This window comes from Panthera uncia, chromosome C2 (genome assembly GCF_023721935.1).
Source record: "Panthera uncia isolate 11264 chromosome C2, Puncia_PCG_1.0, whole genome shotgun sequence".
Lineage (NCBI taxonomy): Eukaryota > Metazoa > Chordata > Mammalia > Carnivora > Felidae > Panthera > Panthera uncia.
Window position 1 is genome coordinate 145338423 of NC_064810.1, and position 27725 is coordinate 145366147.

The window sequence follows — 27725 nt, forward strand, 5'->3', positions numbered from 1 at the left end:
TCCAGTCTCACAGCTCCAAGGCATCCCTGCAAGGGTCCCCTCTTCCTGCCTCATTCGTGGCCAGCTGAATAGTGACTCTGTGATTAAGAAGGTGAGCTCTGGAGGCAGACCATTAGGCAACCATTAGGCTTTGTGTCAACTTCAGCAGCCATGACCTCGGGCAAGTAATTTAACCTCTCGGACCTTAATTGCTCAACTTTAAATAGGAATAAATGTATATCACTTGTAAGGCTGCTATGAGGATTGGATGAGTTAATTCCTATAAAGTGTTGGGGACAGTGCCTGCTTATAATTGTGCATGTGCCACCCTCCGGGCACTGTATTACATGAACCATCTTGCATGCAGAAACCACACAAGGTCAGTGTTATTGTCTGACATGGGCCAGGCTCTCCCAGAGACAGACCTCAAGACAAGGATTCAAGCGATAGCCGTTTTGTGTGTGTGTGAGCTAATCCAGAAACATAAGCAGGGAGCAGAGAAGTAAGACAGAGAGGGTGAACAATGACCACTGCAGGGAACTCTGAGACACTTATAACACACACTGAAGAGCGATCCCAGCCAGGGAGCCAGGGCTTTCTTTATACACTGGCTCCCATCAGTCCCCGGAGGCTGCTCCTAGAAGTAGCGTGACCAGTCTTCCCTGTTTGCCCCAGGCTATAAGTCCTACGTCTGAGAAATACCTCCTTCCCAACCTGGATGGTTGACCACACTATCTGGACAGCGTTAGTTCCCCAGCACCCAGCCTGTCACATGTCACCCAGAGCAAGCCCACAGATGCAGGTGCTGGCAATTAGAAGCTACCACACATTATAATGATCAGGTCCAAGGGAGTGAGGTCAGGACATCCAGTCCCATTTTAGATGTAAGAAAAGTGATGTCTAAGAGGCAAAGTAATCTGCTCAGTGTCATACAGCAGGAAGGGGTCTGGGAGTGAGGGGTTCAAGCCCAGGTCTATCTATCAGCCCATACTGATCACTGAGCTCCACACTCCTCTTTCCACAAAGCTTAGAGACACAGACTGGAGGAGCCTGAAGTACCTCAGGAGACCAGTTAGCTCTCTGACTGGAAACAAATATCCACTGACTGACAGGTAGCATTCATGGTTCTGGGGAAGGGGCAGGAGGTGGATGTCAGAAAATAAGGAGGTAGGGCCTATGGCCAAAAGGAGAGCATGGCATGACTACTCAGCTCAGGCTGATTACTGCCATATGGGAAGGGAGGCCCAATGTTACTAAACCATCCAATGTTTCAAAGGAAGCTGGATTTTTATGGGAAATCTCCAAAGTATTACATGTTGTCTAAGAATTTTCTGAAAACATATTGTGGACCAGCCCTGTGTGGACCAAATACAGCATGACATCCCCTGGCTGCCTGATTCCTGTCCTGTGGCTCATCCACTCACCCCAGTAGGTGAATCTAGGGCTCATGTTGGTGTCTTTTTTCAACAGGCATCGCTACAGAAACGGGGGCTGGCTCAGTCTGCATCTAGTACACATATTCACCCATTTTGAGCTTTTTGTCTTTCCTTTTTGTCTTTATATCCTTCTGGACACATTTCCACACGTACGTCTCAGCTGACATCCAGTGCACAGGCCCCAGAATAGCCATGCTGTTTACAGTTAGTAAATAGCCAATGCCTGCAGTCCCCCAGTTAACTCCTGTGTCCTGACTGCCCAATCCTTCCCTAGGATCCCCAGAAACTCCAGGGTTAACTTCTGGCAGAGGAAGGAGCTCAGTTGACCTTGTGGCTGGAGTCCTTTCTCATTTTTCAGTGCCCAAGTATCATCCCTTTACCTTTCTATGTCTCTCCCTCTCCCCATTACTTCCTTTCTTTTTTAAACTCGGCAACCATCTTCAATCCTAGTTGATTCAAGGATATGACGTTATCAACAGTGATGTGCAGATAAATGTTTAACAACCAGCTCTTGGAAGTAGTGGGGAGTCCATATTTGTAGCATTTGCTGACTCCCATGGTGTAAATACTCCCACCCTGGCCAATTTCAAGCTACCAACATGACCGAATGTGGAGTTGACAGGAGATGTGCAGTAGCTCACCATCATACGATATTTACTATATAAATGCAAATAACCTAAAAAGCATAGGTTGTAGTAAAATACAGTGAAATCATTAGGAATTAATGGGTTCTGAGCATTTATTACCTTTTTTTCAACAGTAACTTATCATATTGTTAGTTGATGGAATTTAATGTTTAATAATGCCTGTGTTTCTCAACCAGGTCACAAAATTCCTGAAAATTTTAGCAATCAGCTCTTGTAAGCCCACATGAGCTGGTTCCAGCATACCACTGGATGAATAAATGCAAAAGCAGAAAAATAACGAAAACAGGTGCGTGGTGGTCAAAACACAAAGATTGGAGGGGGAGTCACCAACCATCCTCAAGCGGGCAACTCCAGTGTCTCAGTTCATCCCCAATCCCCTGCTTCTGCTGCTCTCCAGCCTCACCATGCCCAGCCCCACCTACCTGCAGCAGGAAGTCGAAGAGTGCCAGGCGTGCCCACTCGGCGTGGTGGAGGCCCAGGCAGGGGGCCTGGCTTGGCCAGCTGCAGCCGCGTGCCAACAAGGCCTGGTACTGGAGCCAGCCCAAGGACAGAGAGTTCTGGTCATCGTCTGGGTCACCCAGGTGCTGCACATCGGGCGCCCACCAGATGACGGGCCTTGTGCTGCCATCTGTGTATCGGTAGGGCAGCAGGGAGCTCCGGAAGTTCCGGGCCACAGCAGGTAGGCTCCGGTGCAGCCCCAGCACACGGTCCACGTGGAAGGCCAGGACCTCCAGCAGGTCCCCAGGCCTCTTGATCAGGCCGCAGAGCCCCTGGGAGCAGAGATGGCTGAGCCCAGAAGACATGTCCCGAGAGGCACCCGCATTGGAGAAGCCAACCTGCAGCACCTGCCCATGGCCAGGCACCCTGGCTTTGCCCACCACCTCCCCCTGGGCCAACAGCCGCAGCATTTGCACATCATGCTCTGTGAGCCACGGGGGAGCCTGCCCACTGCTCCTCAAGCCAGTCAACAGACCAGGGGTCTCAGCCTCACACCAGACAGATCCTTGCAGCTCCGCAACAGAGCCAGGCCACCGACGAGCCCCTGCAGATGGTGTGGGATGCCCTGTTTGTCGCCCACCAGTCAATCCTGGAAGATTCCTGCCTTCTGCTGGGTGGGACCGGAGGGTCGGTCCAGCGGTAGCTTTCCAAGCCTGTAAAGCCATCATGCCATGTCCTGTGAGGGGGCCAACCAGGGTGCCAGTTTCATTCTGTGCCTCTCTGATGAGACCATCATGCCAGGGGGGACCCAAGTCTTTGGCTCCTGGACTGCTAACTTCATCCTCCCCCAGGAGCACAAGACGCCGGGCACTGAGTCTCAAATCTCCTAGAGATGCCAAAGTAATGTCCCTCCTGACCCTCCCTGGATGCCTGCTGTCTCCTCCCAGGGACTTCCTGCTTCTGTCCACTGGTCCTCTGTGGCCTTGCTCCCCAGCACACATGGGGCTAGGCAAGGCCCAGCCTCTCCAGAGCCCTAGGTCTCTTGCCCGCTGCCTCCAGCCGGAGCTCAGAGCCTGCCGGCTGTGGGGGCCAAGGGCACCCGTTACCTCCTGGGGCTCCATGGGACCAGGGTCTGGGCCAGTAGCAGGATGCTGTGGGGGGAAGCGAGTGACAGCCACCGCAGACAGAGTCATCAGGAGGCAGAATGCCATCACCAGCCGCCTTTTGCCACGCAGCTTTCTCCAGAGCCAAGATGCCTGGGGGACAGGATAGAAAAAGAGAGTCTGAGACCTGGGAAAACATCCGGCCCAACCCACAAAACAATAGGAGCAGTGAATGAACATCTTGGGGGCACAAAGAGGGCAGAGATGGTGGAGTACACCTAGCTGTCTTCGAGGCAGGAATGGGCAACCACAGCCAAGTGCAGTCCTGCTTCAAAGCTGAGCTCTTGCCTTGCCTTCCCGGGCGGCCTTTGCTGATGGCTGCAGGCCGCCTTGGGCTCCTCCCCCTTGAATAAAGGGCCGCTATGACACTAAGAACCAAGCACCGTAAGCGTCTTTTTTTCACATCTGTCCCTCACCACTGAGTGCTTGGACCCTCTCTCTTCATCTCCATGTGAATCCTAGGACCCACTCCGTAAACCTCTAATCGTCTCCCACAAGCAAGCTTTTTCCCTTTTCCCTTTTTAGGGCACAGACTGCCCCACTACAGGCGCCATTGCCCAGCCTCTCCTGCAGCCAGGTGTAACCATGTGACTAAGTCCTTGCCTAGGCACTTCTGCCTGCACCACCTGCTCAAAAGGAAGTCGGATGCCCTGGCCTTTCTTGGCACACCGACGTGGTAGCAACTGCTCCACATGTGTGGGCACGGACACACTCTGGGCAGTGATTTTTTTTCCAGTTTATCTACTTATTTTCATGGTGGGGGCAGGGGAAGAAGAGAGAGAGAGGGAGAGAGAATCCGAAGCAGGCTCTGCACTGTCAGCATGAAGCCTGATGCGGGGCTCAAACTCATGGGATGTGAGATCATGACCTGAACTGAAATCTAGAGTTGGATGCTTAACCGACTGAGTCACCCAGGCACCCCTGGGACAGTGATTTTTAAACACATTGTTCCTGGGCCAGTAGCATCAGTATCCCTGGGAACTTGTCAGAAAGGGAAGTTCTCAGGCCCCACCCCTCTTCTCCAAGGTACCTACACTGCTGTGAGCCAGCAGGTAGGTCTATGTCCCAGGACCATGCAGCCCCAAGGCTGAACACCCTGCTTGAGGCACGACAGGGTGGGGACCAGGAGGCTTAATCGCAGTGGGGAAATCAGATGAAAGCAGGTTTCTGATTTCTCTCCACTCCAGTCAAGGGACACAGGGCAGGGAGACAAAGCCTAGAGAAGATCTTCCTCATAAATGTGGGCTATCAAAACCTGGAGTCCATCTGGAATCTCTCTCCTCTTCATGGTCTACCATAGGCTAAAGGTTGAGGAGAGGACTTTGTGTGCTCTGTATCTCCCCACCCCCACATATGTACACATATATACACAGACACATACATGCATCCATACACACACACTTCCACCAAAATAGCTCTGTGTTCTTTCACCAGGTAGGTTTGGTCCATTTATGTTACTTGATATGCTGTGCATGTTTAGTCTTTGTTTTGTCATAAATTTTTATGGCATATCTTTGTACTTCTAATTTGGAATTCTTTCAGTAGGTTTTCAGTTACCTTTACTTTTGTTTTGTGGTATACACCTTGATGATCGTTTGCCCTTAATCATCTACCTCTTTGAACAGTAGCTCTGAATCCCTAGTATGAACAATCATAAAATTAGTACCTGCCCTCTCCTCTGTCCCCTACCACTCTGTTGTTATTCAATATTAATCACTTGCATTATCTATTTTGATGTTTGTCTTTGTACAATGTAATTTCTTACATTTCTACTACATCTGGCAGCTTTAAATGATATCCCTTGGTTCTCAGCTGTTATTAATAAACAGCATATTTTTTTCTTTCTGCCATCTTTTCTTGGATTCCCCCTTCCAAATTTGTATATTTGTATTATTTTTAAATTGTTAGAATATAAAACTTGTACCTTCTATCCCACTAGTCCAATACTCATATGTGTTCAGGTCTTAGCTCTTCAGTGAAATACATTCTTTGCATGCTCCCTTCCCCTTTGCCCTAGTTTTTCATTATTTCTTGGTTAGCTGAAGCCAAAACTCCATAATTTTCTTAAGCAGTGCGCATGTGAACAAAATTCTCTGAGTTCCTTCATGTTCAAAATCGTTTTTCTATAGCATTCATACCTGAAAGAAATCTTGACTAGAAATAAAATATTTTGTCACAGTTTCTCTGAATGGCTTGTGGGTCCTGCTCCACTGAATAGATGGATGTTATACCCTGCCTAGTTGCCATAAGAATTTTCTTTTTCTCTACATTTTTTCCAGCTTTACTGAAGTATAATTAACAAATAAAACTGTATATATTTAAAGTGTATACTTTGATATACATATACATTATGAAATGATCACCACAGCCAAGTTATTTAGCACACCTGTCACCTCACATAGTTACCTTTGTGTGCGTGTGTTGAGAATGCTTAAGATCTACTCTCCGCAAATCTGAAGTGTACAATATGGTATTCTTAACTACAGTCACCTGCTGTACATTAGGTCCTCAGAACTCAGCCACCTTATAACTGAAAGTCTCTATATTCTTTGACCAACATCTCCCCATTTCCTCCCTCTCCCAGCCCTGGCAACCATCATTCCACTCTGTTTCTATGAGTTTGACATTTTATTTTTAGGTTCCACATACAAATACCATACAGTATTTGTCTTTCTCTGTCTGGTCTATTTCACTTAGCATAATGCTCATGGTCCACCCATGTTGTCACAAATGGCAGGATTTCCTTCTTTTTTTATGGCTGAATAATATTGTGTTGTGTGTGTGTGTATGTGTGTGTGGTGTGTATATATATATATATATATATATATGTGTGTGTGTGTGTGTGTGTGTGTAATATATAATATATAAAATATATAAACATAATATATATTATATATATATTTTTTTTTCTTTATCCGTTCATCTGTCAGTGGACACTTAGGTTGTTTCCTTATCTTGATTATTCTGAATAATGCTGCAATGCGCATAGAAGTGGAGATATCTCTTCAAGACACTGATTTCATTTCCTTCAGGTATATACACACAAGTGAGATGCCTGGATTGTCTGATAGTTCCATTTTTTTTTTGGCTTTTTGAGGAGCCTCCATTCTGTTCTCCACAGTGGTTGCACCAATTTACAATCCCATCACCAGTGCAGAAGGGTTCCCTCTTCTCCACATCCTCCCAGCATTTGTTATCTCTTGTCTTTTTGACAAGAGCCATTCTGACAGGTGTGAGGTGATCTTTTGTTTTCTTTGAGGTCCAATGATGTAACTAGAATATATCTTGGTGTTGACTTTCCTGGGTCCGTTTTTCTTGGTGTGATACACTTTGTTAGAAAAGGTAGATTTAAATAGTTTTTTTCATCAAAGTTTTCTTAGACTAAGTTTGAAGTATGATTTCCATTCCACTATTTTATTTTTATTTTTTTTGCCAGGATCTTTAATTACATATATGTTGGATCTCCGTTGTCTGTCTTGTGGATCCTTCCATCTTTTCTCTCTAATCCTTTCTAACTATTTTCATTTCAGTTTGCTCATGTTTCTCATGTCTATATTCTGTCTGGCTTATTATGTTTTCTCCTCGGGTACTTTCTCTCTTTTTTTTTAATGTTTTTATTTATTTTTGAAGGAGAGAGAGAGAGAGACAGACAGAGCACGAGCAGGGGAGGAGCAGAGAGAGAGGGAGACACAGAATCCGAAGCAGGCTCCAGGCTCCGAGCTGTCAGCACAGAGCCTGATGCGGGGCTCGAACTCACGTACCACGAGACCATGACCTGAGCCGAAGTCGGACGCCCAACCAACTGAGCCACCCAGGCGCCCCTTCCTTGAGTACTTTCTAATTTCTACTTTATTCCAGTTAATTTCTAGTTTTCCCCATTTCTTCCCAGATCATATTTCACCTCTTCCTGCTATCTTACCATTTTTTTCTTGAGTTCTTGCATTTCTCTTTTGTAGTGTTCCTTCAGAGAGGATTTTTTTTTCATTGAGCTTTACAAATTCATAGTGAAGCGATTGCTCGAAATTTTCACCTGTTTCAGGGTGACTGACCTTCATCTGTTCATAAACTTTGCTGTTCATTGTTTCCTTTTTTCCTTACAGTGTCTCCGTATGGATGCCAAACTCTTCTTAGAAGTTGGATGAGTCCATCGAAAGAGGTTCCTATAGACGGGCCTGAGGTGAATCTGAAATCGCGGCCAGGCTGCTTCCTGCAAATCAGCCTTGTGAGCATGGTTCTTCGTGTGTCCTCTCCTCTGCCTCTCTCATCTTAATGGTCCAGGTGGAACTGCTGGGCAACCACAGTCACCCTCATCTTCACAGCCTCTTTTGCAGACAAGACGAGATAGAGACCTTGCTTCACAGCTATATTTGTATAGGTGCTTTCTGGGATCTGCCACCCCTGGGCTCTCTCCTCCCCTCTCTCACGTCTCCCAACACCGCTCTGCATGAAATTGACCGCTTTTTTACACAGCTCCCAAGGATTCTGGTGTCTCCTGAGTTAGCCTTAAAAGGAATTTTCATTTTGTCTTCCATTCTCTTTGTTGCTTTCAGATGGTTTCCAGGAGACAGTGGCAAGCATGCAGTTTATGCAGCCACGTTCATAGTAACAGGCCTTGGTGGCACATTTTTAAGAAGAAAGGAACATGCCCTAACAGAATGCAGTGACTAGGGCAGGCCACAGAACAATCAACTTTTTCCAATGTCTATGGTCAGGAGCCACAGTACCCAGACAGCTCTGGGAAGTCCAAGAGTTTTGCTCCCTCTGTACATTTTCACAAGATCTATTCACTAGCTTTGTGGAAACTGAATGCCTCCTGCAGGTATGCTGACCACTTAGCACCCCCAAGACACCACCCTTAAAGAGTGCCGTGGAACAGGAAGAGAGGTGGCCCACCTCTCACAGATTTCTAGGAGTCAGAGAGAGGGGAAGGGATCACTAGGTCAACCAGAAGTTCTCTGCTTTATATAATTTACTCACCATCTCCCCCACCTCTAAACATGTCCCTCCTTCAGTTTCCAACCTGCTGAAAGGTAGCACCATCCACCCAGATATCCAAGCCAGAAATGTGGCCCTGATCTCCACTCCACCCTTGCCTCTGCCTCCTATATCCAAGTCCTACAAATGTTCCCTCCTAAACATCTCTTGAATCAGTTCAGTTCTCAATGGCCACTCTGTCTCCCTAGGCCCAGACACCCTCTTCTTTACTAGGATACTTAATTGGTCTCTCCCTCCAGCTCTGCTCCTCTGCAATCCACTCTCCACACACTGGGTCACATCCTTCAAAGCCTCTTTGGAGAAGGTCTAAGTGCCTGGAGTGGTTGAGCCACACTGAATGTCTTTCATTTCCTAGACAGTGCCAGACCCTCTCTATCTACACTTTACCCATGCTGTTCCATTGCCTGGAACACTCCTCTCCCTCCATTCTCATTATTTAGGTCTCAGTTCAGACACTACCTCCCTGGGAAGCCTTCCACAGAGGCCTCTCAATGGGCTGGATGCCTTAGCTATGTGCTCCCATAATATGCTGCTCCTCCCTGAGCACACCCTTTCATTCTTTACTATATTTGATCATTTAAAGTCTACTGATCCACACAAGTGAGACATTGGCTCATGTGCTGTTGTGTCTTGGGACTATCACAGTGCCTGCCACACAGGAAGCTCTGTATGAAATGGGCCCTCAGACAAGAGGGGTTTTCAGAGAGGGACAAACACCGTTCCCTGGCCTAGGGCACTGCATGCCTGCTGGTGAGAAGGGCTCCTCCAGTTCCGGGGTTCTTCCCTGCTTGGGGCTCCAGGAGCTTTCTCTCTATGGAAGATGCTTTTGTGCCCCATGTTATGGTCCTCTTGGCCGACTGATGACTGATTCCAGCTGCCCCCTACAGTGGACAATCCCCTTGCACACTGCCAGCTTCCCACCTCAAGTGCCTGATTCACTCTCGATGTTCTTGCCTGCTCTCAGGGAGGCACAGGGGAAGTTAAGGCCTTTGGTGACAACCCTCAGCCCAAATGGGACAAAAGTCAGTGGATAAATGCTCAGTCTCCATCATTCAGAGGGACAATTCTGAGAGGCATTCTACGTGGTTCCACAGGATGTCTCCAGTGGAAATGAGCCTTTTTTCCATAAAACAAATGATTCTTGTCACCCCCTAAGATGTCTTCATCTGATAATCCTTTTGACGTGAGATTCTAAATTTTGTCCTGATTAGATATATTTTAATTTGGTCTTTATTACTATTTAAAAGACACACACACACACACACACACACACACACACACAATACATGCATAAATAAACACTGTGAAAAACCCAAGTAATATTAAGACAATCAAACAAAATGTGAACATCTTTTCACCTCCCCAGAGGGGAGCCGCAGTCAACAATCTGGATGTACCATCTTCCCAGGTCTGTTTCTTTTCTTTGCATCGAAACGTGCACATATGTCACGGTGTATTAACTTCCTGTGACTGCCATAATCAACATCCACAGACTTGATGGCTTCAAACACAGAAATGTGTTCAGTATCAGTTTTATGAAGGTGAAATCCAGGTGCCAGAGCCATGCTCCCTGTGGAGGCTCTAGGGGAGAACTCGTCCAGCTTCTGGAGGCCGCTGGCATTCTTCAGCCTGACTGATGCGCCATCACTCTGATTTGTGGCCATTGTGCTCCTCCTTTTCTGTGTGTATCAGATCTCTCTTTGCCTCCCTCTTAAAAGAACACATGCGATGTCACTGGGGGCCTGCTTGGATAATAGGCTCCAGGATAGGCTCCCCATCTCAAGATGCTTAACTGAGATATGCAGAGAGTCTTTTTTTCCAAATAAGGTAACAGTCACAGGTTCCAGGGATTAAGATATGGATGTCTTTTGGGAGATTATTTTTTCGTCCACCATATGTGATAATTATTTTGAGCATAAAAGACAAGACCGTTCCACAACTTGCCTGTTGACATAACAATATGTCCTGAAGCTTTTTCTGTATCTGTCTATATAGAGTTACTTAACTTGCTGCATAATAGTTCACAGGGAGAAGATGCCATAATTTCTTTAATCGTTCCTCCACAGGGAGAATATTTAGATCATTCCCAATTTTTATTAGAGCCAAACAGTGCTGCACCGACCACACAGGACATACAGCTCTGGGGAAACTATGAGGATTTCTATAGAGGAGACACCAAGAAATGAAGCCATTGGGTCCCACTTCTTACTGATACTAACTTTTCATCGTGTATCAGTTATTATCTCCTTTAATCCTCATGCAGATGAGGGACATGGGAATCATTTCATTCCTAATTTACAGCTGAGAAAACAGAAAGATCCAGAGTGCTAACATTTGCCCAGGGTCCCACAATTGGCAAGAATACCAATATTTTTAATTAAAACTAAAGAGAGAAATGGGCAGAGAAAAAGAAGTCTGGGTTTTTTTTTCTCTTCTAAAAAGAAAAATATGTTTTCATGTTGGATTCATAATCTGTATTCTTAAACTTTTGGATGCCGCTAGAGAAAAATAAATCATCTTTTAAAAAATGTTTGAAGAAGGCAGACTGTTTTGATCCTCTTTTCGGCCTTACTTGGCTTCCGACAACCTGGGGAAAGTTGGCAATTGTGCGGTTGTGCACAGAGAAAGTTCAAAACGGCCATGAGCAGATGTCCCCACAGGGCCACCCAAGTAAAGCTTTGGGAAAAGAAAAGCAGCTTTGATCAAACTGAAAAAACTTTCTGTGAAGAGAAATATCCAGCTGAATAACAAAGAGTACGGTAGAGAAGGGGAAAGGGGAATGAAGCAAGATATACTAGAAAGTCTGCTGATGGGACCCAATCGACGGATGCCCTTGCTACATACTTGCCAGCTGAGCCCACCCCCAAGCTCCCCATCCGAAACACACACACACCATCTTTTCTGTTCTGCAGTGATGCTGGCGGCCTGGAAGGAGGAATGGTGTGACCTTCACTGTCTATTTCTACAGCTGCTCTATTTCTCTTCCCCTCCGCAAACCTCCATTCCTCACTCTTTATTCCTTGGAGAAGATGCCCGCTGGCCTGGCAGTCATGTCCACTCACAGTTGCAGAGGAAGAGGACTGAAAAAAGGGGGTAGCTAAACAGGAGGATTTGGGGAAAACACAGCTGAGTTCTAAATCAGTTTCTGCCCTTTTGAGCTGTGTGACAATGGGCAAGTTATACAACCTCTCTGCCCTGTTTCCTCAGTCACAAAATGTCAGAGAATGAGATAATTCCTCTCTCCAAGGATGGCCATGAGAAAGAAATGAGTCAAAATATGTAAAGGGCTTTGGTACATTTATTTTTATTTATTTATTTTTTTAACGTTTATTTATTATTGAGAGACAGAGAGAGACACAGCATGAGAGTGGGAGGGGTAGAGAGAGGGGGAGACACAGAATCTGAAGCAGGCTGCAGGCTCCAGCTGTCAGCACAGAGCCCGACGTGGGGCTCGAACTCTCAAACCATGAGATCATGACCTGAGCTGAAGTCAGACGCTTAACTGACAGCCACACAGGCGCCCCTGGTACATTTATTTTTTAAATTTATTTTTTAAAAATGTTTATTTATTTATTTTTGAGAGAGAGAGAACACAAGCGGGAAAGGGTAGAGAGAGAGGGAGACATAGAATCTGAAGTAGGCTCTAGGCTCTGAGCTGTCAGCGCAGAGCCTGACGTGGGGCTCAAACCTATGAACGGTGAGATCATGACCTGAGTTGAAGTCAGATGCTCAACCAACTGAGCCACCCAGGTGCCCCAGCTTAGTACATTTAAATGAGTAGTGGGATCGATGTTTCTCCCTCCACTCTCTGAACACCCTTTACCTTTCTGGGATCTGAAAAATATACCCATCCCTTTTCCTGCACTTGGCATATTGTAATGTCAGAGTAAAAAATGGGATATTTGGGAGCACAGTTCAAGGCAGAGGCTGAAAGAGAAACTCTTTCATCATAAAACTACAAATGTAAGTTAAGAGGAGACCACCTTGGCAATGGGAAAGGTCTTGTCCATCCAAAGATATCAAGGATGGAACAGGAAGGAATTGCTTGGCTTAAAAACACGTTGGAAGGGGCACCTGGGTGACTCAGTCAGTTAAGCGTCCAACTTCGGCTAAGGTCATGATCTCACAGTTCATGGGTTCGAGCCCCACATCAGGCTCTGTGCTGACAGCTCAGAGCCTGGACCCTGCTTTGGATTCTGTGTCTCCCTCTCTCTCTGCTCCTCCCCCACTCACTCTCTGTCTCTCTCTCTCTCAAAAATAAATAAACATTAAAAAAAAAAAAAACATGTTGGAAGGTGAGGAGAGAAAGGGTAGGAGCCAGAAAGGAAATATGTGGAGGGACTAAAAGGAAAAGACTGAGATTTTGACAAGAGTGGGGTTTGGGTTCCACAGCAACTGTGGGAAGGGAAGCCAGGAGAGTAGAAAAGAGCCCAGGCCACTGAAAGCCAGGAGAGTAGAAAAGAACCCAGGCCACAGGAAAGTGCTGTGCTGGGGACAGGAGCCACCCCCAAACTCCCTAGCACTGCCTCCATAGAGGGTGGAAGATAGCCCTTCAACATGAAAGGCAGTGATATTGGTGTATTTCTTCACTATTCTTCCTTCTTCCTCACCTTGCCATGGTTTCACTGAAAAGAGAATATACCTCCCCACCCACTGTCTTTGACTTTGGCCACATGACTTGCTTAGTGGACATCACATATGCCACATCCTAATAGATGCTTCGAATGTGCTTGTGTGGTTTGACCTTCCTCCTTGCAAACTTGTCCTCCAGTATGAGAGGCATAGGCCCCAGATGAACCCCATCCCCCGCCTGGAGCTAAACCAGCCATACCCACTGGGCCTAAACTACACATAGACCTTGAACCAAGCTGTAGGTGTATATCGTAAGCCATTGAGATTGTAAGGTTGTTCGTCATGCAGCATTATCACAGCAAAACTTAACTAATACAGATTTTTTGGTGGTTTCTGTTGGGCTCCATGTGTGCCTCTGGTCAGATAACAGCAAGGCAGTTTAGTAATGAAGCGCAGTGCCTTTCCCTTGACTAATAAGGGCGTAGTGCTTTCACTACAGATGGACTCAGGCTGTGATGAAGATAACGACAGTACACCCTGGTCACAAACACATCCCAGGAACAAGTTTATTCCATAAGATGGGCAGATGGCATTGAGGGAGCCTTCTGTGAAATGGAAACCGGAGAGACCTTTTGAGAAGGACTTTTTTGAAGAAGTCCAGTACAAACTGGCGGTCTTTGCACAGAGTCAATTTCAGAAACAAGGACACTAGAGGAAAGGACTCGATTACGGTTTGTACTGTAACAGCCAGCAGGAGACTTTTTCTCATTTCTAAAGGGTCACAGAGAAAGGAATGTTCTACTTTGAGAAAATCCTGTCAGGATTTACTTTTGGGCCCTAGCCCTCTCTACCCCAGACCACTTCCCAGAATTCCCCGCTCTGAACCCTGACGTCCCCCTGTGTTTAACAACTGTGATTCCCACCGGCTGCTGCACGGGAACCAACTGACAGAGACAGAGGCAAAGCCATCTTTTCTCAACTCCCAGATGTCAGAAAAGGACGACAAAACCCTGGTCCTCCACTCAACTGCCACGGGTGATGGAATAACATGCTGAGCAGGAGAGGTGGAGAGAAGACAGAGGTCACAGGTTCCTCTCTCCATCAAAACAGATAAAATTACAAAGTATTTGTAAAGTGTTTCTTGGTGGGAGAACAGGCAGAGGGAAGCCATGTGATTGTGTGTGTGTGTGTGTGTGTGTGTGTGCATGTGCGTGTGTGTGCACACGCACCCATGCACACATTTAATAAAACTCATGTTTGGCCCTGGTTCCGGAATCATTATTAAAGGTGTGAAAGACCCCTCCATTCTGCCCCCCGACCTCTGCTCTCTTCTAAACGAAACGATCCCTACTGGCTGATCACTGATTCATCATCACTCAGGCTCTGAGTTAAGACTGGCAGAGATTTTGAATTTGGAGTTTCTGTTCCATTTTTAAAAGAACAGTTGAATAATTTTCATAACAAAACCATGAGTAGAGTGAAAGGGAATACATAAGCATATTTTCAGAGGGCCGGATTAAAACCACATGTCAGTCCTGTGAGTCATACTGCATGCTAGACCTGGTCAAATTCTGCTTTCCTTGGCTGAACCCAGAGTCAGGCTCCAGGCGGGGGAAATTGATCTGGCATAAGCCTCTGGGGGCAAAGGCGACAGGCACAGCCCATTAGAACTTCTAGGCACACAGCGTCCCTCTCCCAGTAAGATCTGCTAGGTCCTGGGGGCCTGGAGCTCTTTGTACCACTGTGGGCAGAAGCCCAGGTTGCCTGTCTCCTAAGCCACCACCTAGCCAGGCCCCCTTGCTCAGCCTCATTGGAGAGTTGTGATTTTCCTTCCACATCAGCAACTTCAAGGCAAGAAAGCACTTTTGCCCCTGTAATTTTTGGCCCAGCCAATTTCCAGGAAAAAGAAAAAAAAAAAAAAAGCAATGATGACTAACATTTATTCAGTGTTCACTGTGTGCCTGGGCCTGTGTGAGGAACTTTACTTCTCTTAACTCATTTAATCTGTATGCCAGTCTTATAAGATAGGTATTAGTATTACTGTCCCATTTTACAGGTGAGGAAAACAAGGCATAGAGAATCAGGGTGACCCAAAGGTCACAGTGCCAGCAAGGACAGCAGCAGGACATGAACCCAGGCAGTCTGGCTCCAGAGCCACTGACCTAATCACTGTGCCACCCTGGGAAGAGGCTGCCACCTAAAGCCTCTGCTCCAGCCCGGATCGTAAAAGACTGCCTTTGGGTCCCTGGGGCAGGCCCTGCGTTCGAAGGAGGCTCACCCCTTTGAGACTGCTCAGTTCATCTGTGAAATAAGGCTTGTGTGAGATCAAGGGTAGAGGGCAGCCTTTTCGCAATGGGGAAAACTGAGGGAAAATAAAAACATGTCCAGGCTACGTTTACTTTTCTTTCAAAGTGAAAATAACTTTATCTCATGTCCTACTTCATTAAATAAAAGAATATCAGTGAGAGAATGCCACCATTTGACCCACTCAGATCTGTGCATACTTGAGAGGGAACATCAGAAGCAGTTCTCTAATAATTTCTTATTCTCAGGGCACCTGGGTGACTCAGTTGGCTAAGTATCTGACTCTCGATTTCAGCTCAGGTCATGATCCCAGGGTCATGGAATCGAGCCCTGAGTCGAGCTCTGTGCTGAGGGTGGAGTCTGCTTGGGATTCTCTCTTTCTCTCCCTCTACCCCTGCTTGGCACTCTTTCTCTCTCTCTAAAATAAATGTAAAAATAATAAAAAATTTGTTTTCCTTAAATTAGGTCTATGGCTTAATCTCAAAACCAGACAGGTTCTAAGCCTCCTGCTCCTTCCAGAACCAGGTGGTGCCCACATTTCTTCCAGCTCAAGCTTTCTTAGGAGTGTAGCTAAGAATACACTTGCGGCGAGCATAAGGGATAGACTTGTTGAGGCACAATGGTGTGCACCTGAAACTAACATAACATTGTATGTCAGCTATATCTCAAGTAAAAAAATAAAAGACTATAGCCAGGAAATTGAGCATATCTGACTTGAGAGGTGAATACAGCAGATTCGATTAATAATAGCTACTCCCCACAGTGTATGTACTAATGTGATGATTTTTACAATTATAGAAATTGTACAGAACGGTAGAGAAAGATTTAGAGAAGGACCTTGCTCAAGGTCACAAAGCCAGTCAGTGGCAGACAGGATTTGAATTTTTCCCAAAACCCACGTACTTTTTCACTCTACCACACAATGATGAAGGAAGCCCTGGGAGATAGAGGTGAGTTTAGGGAGGGGATAAGCATGGCAAAGGAACCTGGGGTTTTGTGCCCCTTTCAACAACGTCCTTTGGCTTCACACAGTCTTTATTTGCAGCAGTTCGGTGGATGTGAAGTCCAAGAAGCCAGCTTAGTCTTGTAAATGGTGGTCTACACAGTGGGTTCTTAAGCACGGAGAAAAGTCCTTCTTAAAAATGAAAATCTCTTTTTATCTCCTCCCACCCTTCCTTAACCTGCCCAGGTAAATGCTCTCCTTGGCACCTTTGAAGAAAAGCATTTTGAACAGGTAAAGGCACCATAGATATTTGACCTTGGGGGGTTTATGGCTGAGATGGGGACTGAAGGTTACTTGGAGGTGACTTGAAGTTCTTGTGAGGCTCGGATTTAAATCTAGTTCGCCCCAGGCAAATGATTCCATGAATGTCTGGCCAGTTCTGCTGCTTAGCTTCCATAACATAACTTCAGGGATGCAATCACCTTGTGATGTGACAGAAACCCCCTGGTTGCACGAATAACAACAGCTTGTGCTTGGGATGGGAATGAAGACCAAATAAGTTGCAACAAGTGATGGTTCTCAGCTAGGAAAAGAACTGAAACGGAGAAGGGCCCCAGAAAACACAACTTACAAAAAAAGTAAAGAGAAGAATGTTAAATTTAGAAATGGCACACATTAGTCCTCGGTGAAGATATGCTAAGCACTAAAAGACCATCTTGGCAAGCCCAGGAAAAAAGGCCTCCGTCACTCATTCTTTCACCCCCAAACACCTCAAGGCCTACCAAAACTTCTGCCAGCCATGAGGCCGGTAGGAAAACAACAGATTCAGAATCCAGGCTCCCAGAAGTCAAGTAAATTACGGGACCAAAGCAACAGCTGCCTAGTAGATCCTCAAGAATGAATGAATGAATGAAGGAAGGAAGGAATGAATGAATGAATTGCATATATTCAAAAGAGTCACTAACACAGTGGTGGGATTCAATGTACACTAGGGGGGAAATTACCTCCTTTGGACCAGTAGTCTCAAAACCTTTTGATGATAAACACTTACTAGTAAACATTTTGAGCACATCCCTCTAATACTTCCCACATTAGTTTACCCAATATTTACAAACTCTAAGCAGGTAGTGCTAAATGAATATGTTCATTGTAAAACATGAACAAGAACTGAAAAATTAGAAAAGGATCAGGTAAAACAAATGTAAACAGAAGTTTTAATATTTTTTATACTGTAATCCAGTGAATTATCTAGTGTATCCCTGAGGCGCATAAGCCCTGCCCTGGAGACCTCTAATCTAGAAATAGTCTGTTTCTTCATACAAAAAATGACTCTGGCAAGGAATAATCTGAGTTTGACTACGCTCATCTGTTATTTTTCAAAAATGCATACTTACCCCCCAGTGTACTGAAGGTGATTTGAAGGGGATATGGGACCAAATAAAATAAATATTTTCTTGTGTAAATCAGGCGAATCACCAAGATTGAGGTCAACAATCTAGAGACTCTTGTCAGAAATAAATGAATCAGAGAACAGGTACATTTGAATGAGAAAATCAGAGTCTAATGAACACCTATAGTCCTCAAATGTTCAGAAATGAAGATCAGGGGAAACAAGGTCAGGAAACAAGAGATTGGGAATTGCTGGTTTTGACTATTAAGAATATGAGAACTGGGGCGGTTAAGCATCTGACTCTTGATTTCAGTTCAGGTCATGATCTCACCATAGTGAGTTCCAGCCCTGTGTTAGGCTCCACACTGAACATGGAGACTGCTTAACATTCTCTCTCTCTCCCTCTCCCTCTGCCCCACTTCCCCGCTCACGTACTCTTGTCCTCTCTCTCAAAACGAAAATAATGGAAGAACTGAAGAATGAGATTCTGCTATGAGCCAGTGTTTATTCAATTCAGCACTGTCTAATAAGAATATAATGCTAACTGCATATGGAATTTTAAATTTTCTAGTAGCCACATTTTAAAAAGGGGAGGGACACCTGGGTAGCTCAGGCAGTTAAGCCTCCGACTTCATCTCAGGTCATGATCTTCTGGCTGGGCTCATGAGTTTGAGCCCCGCGTCGGGCTCTGTGCTGACACCTCAGAGCCTGGGGCCTGCTTTGGATTCTGTGTCTCCCTCTCTCTGCCCCTGCCCTACTTGCTCTGTCTCTCTCTCTCTCTCTCTCTCTCTCTCTCTCTCAAAAATAAACATTAAAAAAAATTTTTTTAATAACTAAATAAAAAGGGGAAAGAGCCAGGTGATATTGACTTTAATAATATTTTTTACTTAGCCAAATACATCCGCAATATTATCATTTCAACATTGTATCAATATAAAATTGAGATGTTTTACATTTTTCGTAATACGTCTTTGAAACCCAATGTGTATTTCACACATACTGCACATCACAGTTCAGACCAGCCACATTTCAATATGTGTCTGGTGGCTACAATCCTGAACAGCACAGATCTGAACTGAGGCATAGATCCTTGGAACCCCAGGAGTCTACAGTGTTAGAGAAATGCTACACTAAAGGATAAACAGCACCGTATCACTTAGATCAACACAACTGTAAATCCAAACACAAAGGCAAGCATACAATTTGTAATAGGGTGGCATTCCAATTTCCAGGAAAGTTAGGTTCTAATAGAGCAAATTAGGCAAAAATTAAGTCTTGATCAAAATTACCCTTGAAAATCCCTTAAGAAGGAAACTAATACACATCAGTTTTTCCTTCAACATTAGAACAGATGTTGAGTGTTTTGTCTCAAGTTGGGAAATTCTTGTAGCACACTCAGCCTTGAGACACACACCAGACCATCTACAGGGGATTCTGGGAGAGGAAAGTTTGAACACAGACCTACCTCGTTCCATTAACATTTGGAAGGAGATTAGCAATAATTAACGCCAGATTTCTAATCAGCAAAGTTTCCAGTAGTAAAAAGAATCCAAAACGGAAAGGAAGGTGTGTGTAACATGAAAAAAACAGGACAGGGAGCTGCATCGAGAGCGGCAGGAAACAATTCAGGTGGGAGAGAGGGTGGCTGAGGGGAGAGGCAGCAGGCCTGATCCCTGTAGCCTCCAGGGTAAGAGGACCCAAGGTGCGGAAGCCTCCCCAGCTCTCAGAAATTCTTTCTCCAAAGCAAGTTTGACTGCCCTCTCTTTGTCACACAAAATTTAAAGCACATGTATGATTGCCCCAAAGGTCCCCAGTGCCCATGGTCTAATTACACCCCCAGAGGCCCACCTGTTCCCACCTTCGCCCCTACCTTCCTCACCTTCTCTAATTTCTCACTGAGGCTCTTGGCAAAAGTAGGTGTTCCTGGAAGTCAGTAGCTATCCACCACCACCAACCCCTCGCCTCCTGCAACTTGAATCTCAGTTCTTCTCTTGTGAAAGGGATCGGGTCGATCAATGTTTCCCCATCTGCAGCTTTGTGTTCATAAATAAATAAACAACCACTGTATCCCTGCCCATATACTTGCTAAGGGCTATGTGAGCCCTCCGAGCGCAGAGCAGTATTTCGTAACATCTGGCTCCTTTTCCTCTGTTCTGGCCTCCTGCCCTGGTCTGGTGGGGCCAAACCCATTTCGGGCTTGATGTGACCTCATGAGTTGCATCGAGTGTTAGAAGGAATGATCTCTTATCCTGGACTGTGTATCCCCACCAAGTTCCACCAAGAAGAGACACTGGAAAGGTTCTGCTCCTCTCCTGTGTCATGAAGTACAACTTCTCTCTGCATCTGACCCAGGACAGGCTTTCTGGACTGGTCCCACAATGCCAGAGCTCTGGTCAGACAGAGTTCTGTCAACGTGAATATCCAGTGCTGGGCGTTCCCAACACTGGGGCATCTGGAATGGTGTATCTGGCGGGCAGGGGAGGGGCAGAGGTGGAAAGGGGGATAAAGAGCCAAGGAGAGAGCTCTCCCAGGCAGGAAAATGTAGGCTAAACTCCATTTGTCTCCTGTGACAGGCATCTACTGGGTACCTCTACTGGTGCACCGTGGTGCTGTGGGGTCCAAAAGAATGGAAATTTCCCTGTCTTCAAAAAAAAGTAATATTCAGTTCAGGAAATGGGTCCAGAAGAAGACTTTAAAAAGTAAAACTATGAAACCAAGAGAAAGTAGTCTTCAGTGTCCTCTATGCCCCATTTTGCCCCCCAATACAACTAAAACTAAATTGTCTATAACCCCAGACATCTGTTGGATGATTATACAGTTAATCTCATGGGAGTAGCACTGTAAAACAACAAATGTTAAGAAGGGCAGTGTTTACCAAGTATTAATGTGTTTTTCCTATTTGCATTCCTGAGGACCTGTGTGAAGCTTATCCACTTACCTGGGAGTGTCAGAGCTAGCAGGAAAGCCTCCCTAGCTCTCAGAAATTCATTGTGTTACAGAAGAGATGCAAATGGTCGGACCAAAGTTCACTTTCTGACATGCAAAATAGAATTATGTGGAAATTCATGCACTTGTATGCATAGCTTCTGTCTTGAGAGATTTCCTAGGCTCCTTCACCTCCCTCTTTAGCATCAAAGGCCAAACCTGGAGAATCTAGTTGATTTGGCCCAGGGGCCACCAGTTTGAAACCCCTGGATTATACAAGCTCTAAATTATTTCCACTTCTGAGATTCTGCAGCTCCCTGTATTTCCACAGACCCGAAAAGGAACTTAATTAAAGAGCTATAATCCTAACTCTGGAAGTAGTAGAACACAGCATTTATTTGTTAAATAACGAGTAACTATTGATTTGCCTTGCTTTGGTAGATGGGAGTGGGAAAGCATCTGAAGGTCACATTGGTCTCACTTGACCCTCAGGAGCACAGAGCCCTAGCCCGACCGTGCAGGACTGGGCCAGCTGATGACAGAGAGTAACTCACGGTCCTCAAAGTGGAGGTTGGATGACTACTGTGGTAAACGTGGTAATGGCCTCCTAAGATATCCAGGACCTAATCCCTTGAAACTGCAGAGTTTGTGTTGAAAAGGGGGACTTTGAAGAAAAAGAAAGAAAGAAAAAGGGGCTTTGCAGGTGTGATTGAATTAAGGATCCTGAGATGGAGAGATTATCCTGGATTACTTGGTGGGCCCTAAATAGAACGGCAAGTGTCTTTACAAGAGGGAGGCAGAGGTAGATCTCACTACAGAAAAGAAGGCAATGTGATGAGTGAAGCAGATAGGAGTGATGCTATCTGAAGGTAGGGGAAGGGGCCACAAGCCAAAAAATGCAGTGGCTAAGCGAAGCTGGAAACGGCTTCTCCCCTAAAGCCTCCAGAAGGAAGCAGCCCCACCGACACCTTGACTTGAGCCCAGTGACACTGATTTCAGACTTCTGACCAGAACTGTAAGAGAACAAATGGACGCTGTGTTAAGCTGCCAAGTTTGTGGTAATTTGAGACAGGAGCAAGAGGAAATTAATACAACCTCCACACTGTCTGCTGTAGAGATTGGCCATATGGCCTCCCTTAAGATGTCTTCCCACTGCAGAAGTCCCTGGGCAGCCCAGTTCTAAGAAGACTAAGGGCATCTAAGACAGATGCCCACCTTGGGAATCTGTCTCTGTCAGGGTAGGCAGTTGGTGGAGGCAGCCTAGAAGACTCAAAGGACCACCTCCTACCCTACCCCAGATGGAACAGCAGGGAGGTGGCCTTGGCCCTGACAGCTGGTCCAGGTCAGGGGCTCCTGACCACCTTCACCCTGGGGTTGGCTGCAGGTGGGGGGCACTGGCCCGTGGAGAAGCATTAGTGTGCACCAGCTCCGTCCAGAATGCAGAGTAGATGTCAGCAGGGTGGCACAGTGATTTGAAAATGCAACAACAGGCACATTGCCTCCAAAATTGGCCTCATTCCTGGGAAACTAACCCAAGCTCAAGAAGGGGGGAATGGCCATATTAAAATGAGGGGGGAGTTCAATAGACTGTCACCTTGTGGGCTGAAATCCATGTAGTGTCTGGGTCACTATCAGATTTTGTTTTTAAGGAAAGGAAAGGAATAAAAGAGAAAAGAGAGAAAGAAAACATGAGTTAATGTATCTCACAGGGATAAGTATCATTTCAAAAAACCTATGAGTTATACGTATACACACATGTGGAGTCGCAATGCAAAATATATTGCTAAGCACATCAGTAAAAGAAAAGTCTGAAAGCCAATGCGTTCAATGACATAGTTGTGGCAGTCAGGACCCAGTAAGAAACCACAGGTTTTTCCCTGAGTTCATGTCCTAAGAAAGCTGACAATGACGGTAGAGTCCCCCTCCCGAAAATCTGGGCATCATCAATGGCCACAGAGACCAAATCAGGGCCAGTCATGGCCAGAGAGCTGGTATCAGGTGAATTTGCACCAGAAACCCCCAGGTTGGCACAAAAGTCATGGGGAGGGGGTGGTGAACCAGTAGAGAGGAAGAGCCATCAGTAGGAGTCACCCTACAGAGCCATGCGTAGCACATTAGCCCTCAGGCCCAGCTGGGGGAGAAGGCCAGGGTGTCCTAGCTCTTCACTTGTTTCTACAACAGTAGAGACAATGGCACCTATCTCCCAGGATTGACGAGGGTGTTTAATGAGCTAATGTGTCTAAAACTCATAAAGAAATCATAGGGACACAGCAACAGTTCAAAAGATGGTAGCTGCCATTATTATTATCCTGTGAAGAATGGACCACGTCAAAGGACAGACTGGGCTGAAGAACTCCCTACAGGTCCAACCTCTAGATGCCATGCAGCAGCCATTACCTCTCTCAGGAGGACTGGTTTCAGAACCATGCCTGTCCTGCTGGCACTGCCCCTCCTCCCCCTCCCCCCCCACCTCTTCTGCCCCTCCCCTCCCCTCCCCCTTCCCTCTCCCATCCCCACCTCTTCTCCTACAGCCTCTTCTCATTCTGGGGTTCAGGTCCCCAGGACAGTCCACAGCTGGTCCTTCATCCAACCAACTCCTGAAATTTTGAGTCTTCTAGGCATTCCTTCTACAGAATTGTGCTCACAGCCAGCGCCCTCTCACAGAGATGAACAACCAGGAGATGACCAGGACCACTTAAAGGACTTCAGAAGTGATCAGTAACAGCCCAGCAGTTCAGCACAGAGGCTCCGTTATCCCAGCAATACTGCCTACTTGCTGTGTGACCCTGGGCAAGTTACTCACCTTCTTTGCTTCTTACCAGGTCCTGACTGCCATAGCTATGTCATTTATCCGCTGGCTTTCAAACTTTTTTTTTACCAATATGCACAGAAATACATTTGACAGCGTGACCCAAAGTGTGTGTGTGTGTGTGTGTGTGTGTGTGTGTGTGTGTGTGTATAACTGAAATAAAATCTTCATGAAATGACACCCTTAAGCAATGGAATGACTCATGTTTTCTTTCTCCCTTCTCTTTCCTTCTCTTCCTTTCCCTTCTCTTAAAAAATAATCTGGTAGTGACCCACTAATATGGAACTTGCCATTTTCTCACCGGTAAAATGGGGGAAATAGACATACCTACCTATAGTGGGTGCTATCCGTTGCCTTGCCCATATCCCCTCCCACAAGCGGCTTTGACTCTGCCTTCAGGCTTGCTTTGGATGCTGGAATATGCCCACCAGGAAGTTAATACCCCCCCAGGATCAGCCGTCAACCCATGACAGACAGGAACTGGTGGGTAAAGTTCCCATCTGCTCCAGCTGTCAGGTAGGAACGACTCTGAGGCCTGTTCTACATAGTCCCCCTGAAGTCCCCAGCAGGAACAAGCTCCAGCCCACAGTGGTAACCTGCTCCTTCCAGCAACCTGCATCAGCTGCCTCCTGGTCTCACTCTCCATTCCCCACCCCCTCAGCCTCACCTGCTGCTGTCTTATACTGCCGTCTTCCAGATAAATTACTCACATTGGAATCCTTGTCTCAAGGTCTGCTTTGGGGAGAAGCCAACCTAAGACACAGCCTTATAGGGCAGTTAGGCAAATTCAATGAGACAAATGTCAAATGCATACAAGGATTTCAGGCTCCTAGTAGATGCTCAATAAATGTCAGCTGGGAGGAGGGGGAGGAGTTTTCCCTGGGCAGTGTCACGTGAGGTTCAGCTAGAGAGGGAAGAGTCTGTGCGGTGAGGGTCAGAGCAGCCCATGGACGACAAGCCCGAGGGAGTGTATTTTTGGAAAACAATGTTGTTGCTCAATCTGAAACACTTCTGTGGGTCACACACAAAACTACATTCCTGTGACCCTCTCACAGGCGGTTGCAGTTGTCATCTAAGGTATCGATCTTAGAGGGCCTCCGCCCTCTTATCGATCTTAGAGGGCCTCCGCCCCTGGACAAGAAGGAAAACTTCTGTGCCTCCTGCCCCAAGCAAAGAACCCTGGCTCACGGAGCTGCCCATCACAGGGGCCCTCAGCCCTGCCCCTGAGGGAACAGGATTCTAGCCCAAGTTCTAACCTCAGCTCTGACTCACTGCTCAGCATATGAAGGAAGCATGGAATGTGCGGTTCTACATAGGGTTGTAACACATGCAGCCGCCAGGTCTCTGCTCCAGGGACAGAGTGACCTATCTGTCATCGGAAAGACAAACAGTCTCTCAGGGTTTGTGCACATTCTCCAGGGACTCCACAAGTCCTCAGGCTCGGTACGGATGGCCCCAGACCACAGGCATAGGCTAAGAAAGGGACTGAGCAGCCCACATCCAAATGGTCCCCGAGACCCGCACTCAGCCCCTAACCGCAGGACCAGCCCCCAGAACAAATGTGCCCACCACAACCTTTCTCGAGTCCCCAAGCTGTTTGACAAGTGTCCTCTGTGGGCCCAGAGGGAGGCAACCGTTTACCAGGCTGGCCTGCCATCACCAGTCCGTTAGTAACACATGGGCTCGGAGCCAGACTGCCTGGATTTTGATTCCAGCTCCACTGTGTCATTGCTGTCACCTTGGGCCTCAAGTTCCTCATCTGTATAATGGCAATAAGAAGAGTACCTCCTTTGTAAGGTGGACTATTCATTAGCTCATTTAGCAGAACCTCCTGAGCCAAGTACTCCTCCAGGCAGAAGAGACAGGCCGTGAAGAAAACAGACAAAAGTCACTACCCTTATGATGGTGACATTCTGGTGGGAAAAGAATGTGACTTCGTAAAAATAAAAACACTCCACTGAGCACCACAAGAGTTATATGAGCTGTTGTAGGCAAAGCATTCAAAACAAAGCCTGACATAAGCTATGTTCGATCAGTGTTAACATTCTTACTATTACTAGTCTCATAATTTTCTAGCAACACCCATGGGGTTACCTCCATGGTAGGGCTTCTGGAATCTGCACGGAGAATGCATGCCCTATAGGTTGGGGTGTAAAGCCTCTGCCCACTCCTGAGTTGAGAGGGAGTTAAGCATAGTCCTTTACCTCTCCCTCCCTGCTCGCCCTTGTTCTGCTGTCTCTACATTGATTATACGATGGGGCCTTTGCAGTCCTGCTGGCCCCAGGAGTCCTCTCTGTATCCATAACTGAATTACCATTTTGTTCCAGCTCACAAGAGCACCAGTGTGGGAAACACCGCAGGCCAGATGGAATTTTGGAGACCCTGTCATTTGTTAGAAATTTTCTCTGGCTGCCCTTGTATTAACTGCCATATATTTTGCTCTCAGGCCCAGGAGTGGAGCTGGGGTGGGAAAGGAGTAGGGATTTCTTTCTTTTTTTTTTTTTTTTAATGTTTATTTTTGAGAGCAAGAGAGACAGAGTGTGAGTGGGTGAGGGGCAGAGACAGAGGGAGACACAGAATCCGAAGCAGATTCCAGGCTCTGAGCTGGCAGCACAGAGCTCGATGCTGGGCTCGAACCCACAGACCGTGAGATCATGACCTGAGCCGAAGTTGGACGCTTAACTGACTGAGCCACCCAGACGCCCGGGAGTTCTTGCTTAAAAATATACATCAATCTGTGTCTCCCTCTCTCTCTGCCCCTCCCCTGTTCATGTTCTGTCTCTCTCTGTCCCAAAAATAAATAAAAAACGTTGAAAAAAAAAATTAAAAAAAAAAATATATACATCAAGTTTTTCTTAGGCCATCCCATTCCAGCCTTCAAGAGTATTCTACTCCCTGGCTGCTCAGAGGACAGGACACAACCTCAGAGAAGGGGCAGAGGTGGGGGGTGGGGGGGAGTCGGTCTTTCAGACACACTTCTCCCTTCTCTGGCCAAACCCATGACGACAGGGGAAACTGAGCCCACAAAGACACTAAGGGAAGACTCCACCTCACTCTTGTCTTAAATCCAACCCAGTTGTAGCAGGTCAAATGGACATCTTCAGGATAAGGCGTAGAGGAGACTCTGTAAACTGGGACCATGGGCCAAATCTGGCCTACAGATGGGTTTTGCCTGGCCTGAAGTATTTTTACTAAATTCAAACCAATGTTTAAAAACCAGGATATTTCACATAAAAAATCCAGATTTGGGGCTTCCCTTGAAAAGAGGAAGTTCCGGCCACAGCTTGGGCCCATGTTCTCGCACAGATGGAGAAGAATACGGCTCGCTTTCAACAACATGCTCTCTATAGTTCGTTGCAGGCCCCGCCATTCCCTATTGTCTCCTAACACCGAGGAGGAAAGACCTTTGCCTTTGGGATCTCACTAGCTTTATTGTCTTTCATAGAAGATAAACACTTGTTTGACCGTGGCTCAATAAAACTTGAGAAAACAAAACAGATTGATTTTTTTTCCACTATACCCAGCTTACTTCATTCACTGTGCCAGCAGCCTGGGTTTTATCTGCACATCAGTTTATACTTATTGGTTCAGAGCTGTACCACTCAATATAAGAGCCATTGATCACATGTGACTGTTTACATTTAAATTAATTAAAATTTGAAATCTTCATTCCTGGTCACACTAGTCACATTTCAGGTACTCGATAGCCACCGTGGGTAGTGGCTCCCATGACGGGCAGCACAGAATAGAGGATTTTCATCACCTCCAGAATTTATATTGGACAGCTCTGGAAAGACTTAAATGTGATATATGGGAGGCTACCACCCAAGTAAAACACTTGCTGAGCACGTCCTCTGCATCCACACTGGGTGCTGCAGGAGAGCTGCTGTCTTTCCGGGGTTCACAAACTAGGCAGAAAGCCATAGGCAGGGGCAAGAGACAACAGGAAGTGCCCAGGGGTGCCTCAAGGACCCTCTCAGTGCTCCAGAACAGGAGCAAGTCTCACGATACAAAGAAACACTCTGCTTGCCCATTGCACGTGCTCTTGGTCCAGAAACAGGGATTCCCTGTGTCCTCGTGGAGAGATGCTGCTTAGATGTCGGGGGCTCGGCCCCCCATGTTTT

At 46.4% G+C, this 27725-nt stretch overlaps 1 protein-coding gene across 1 annotated transcript in view; it reads right to left on the bottom strand.

The window, feature by feature from the left end:
- Positions 1 to 27725, bottom strand: part of GASK1A (golgi associated kinase 1A) — a 55559-nt gene that overhangs the window by 17315 nt on the left and 10519 nt on the right. The window contains exon 2 of the mRNA XM_049629226.1: positions 2485 to 3756. Coding sequence (XP_049485183.1) covers positions 2485 to 3756 — 1272 coding nt within the window. The remainder of the gene's footprint in view (positions 1 to 2484; positions 3757 to 27725) is intronic.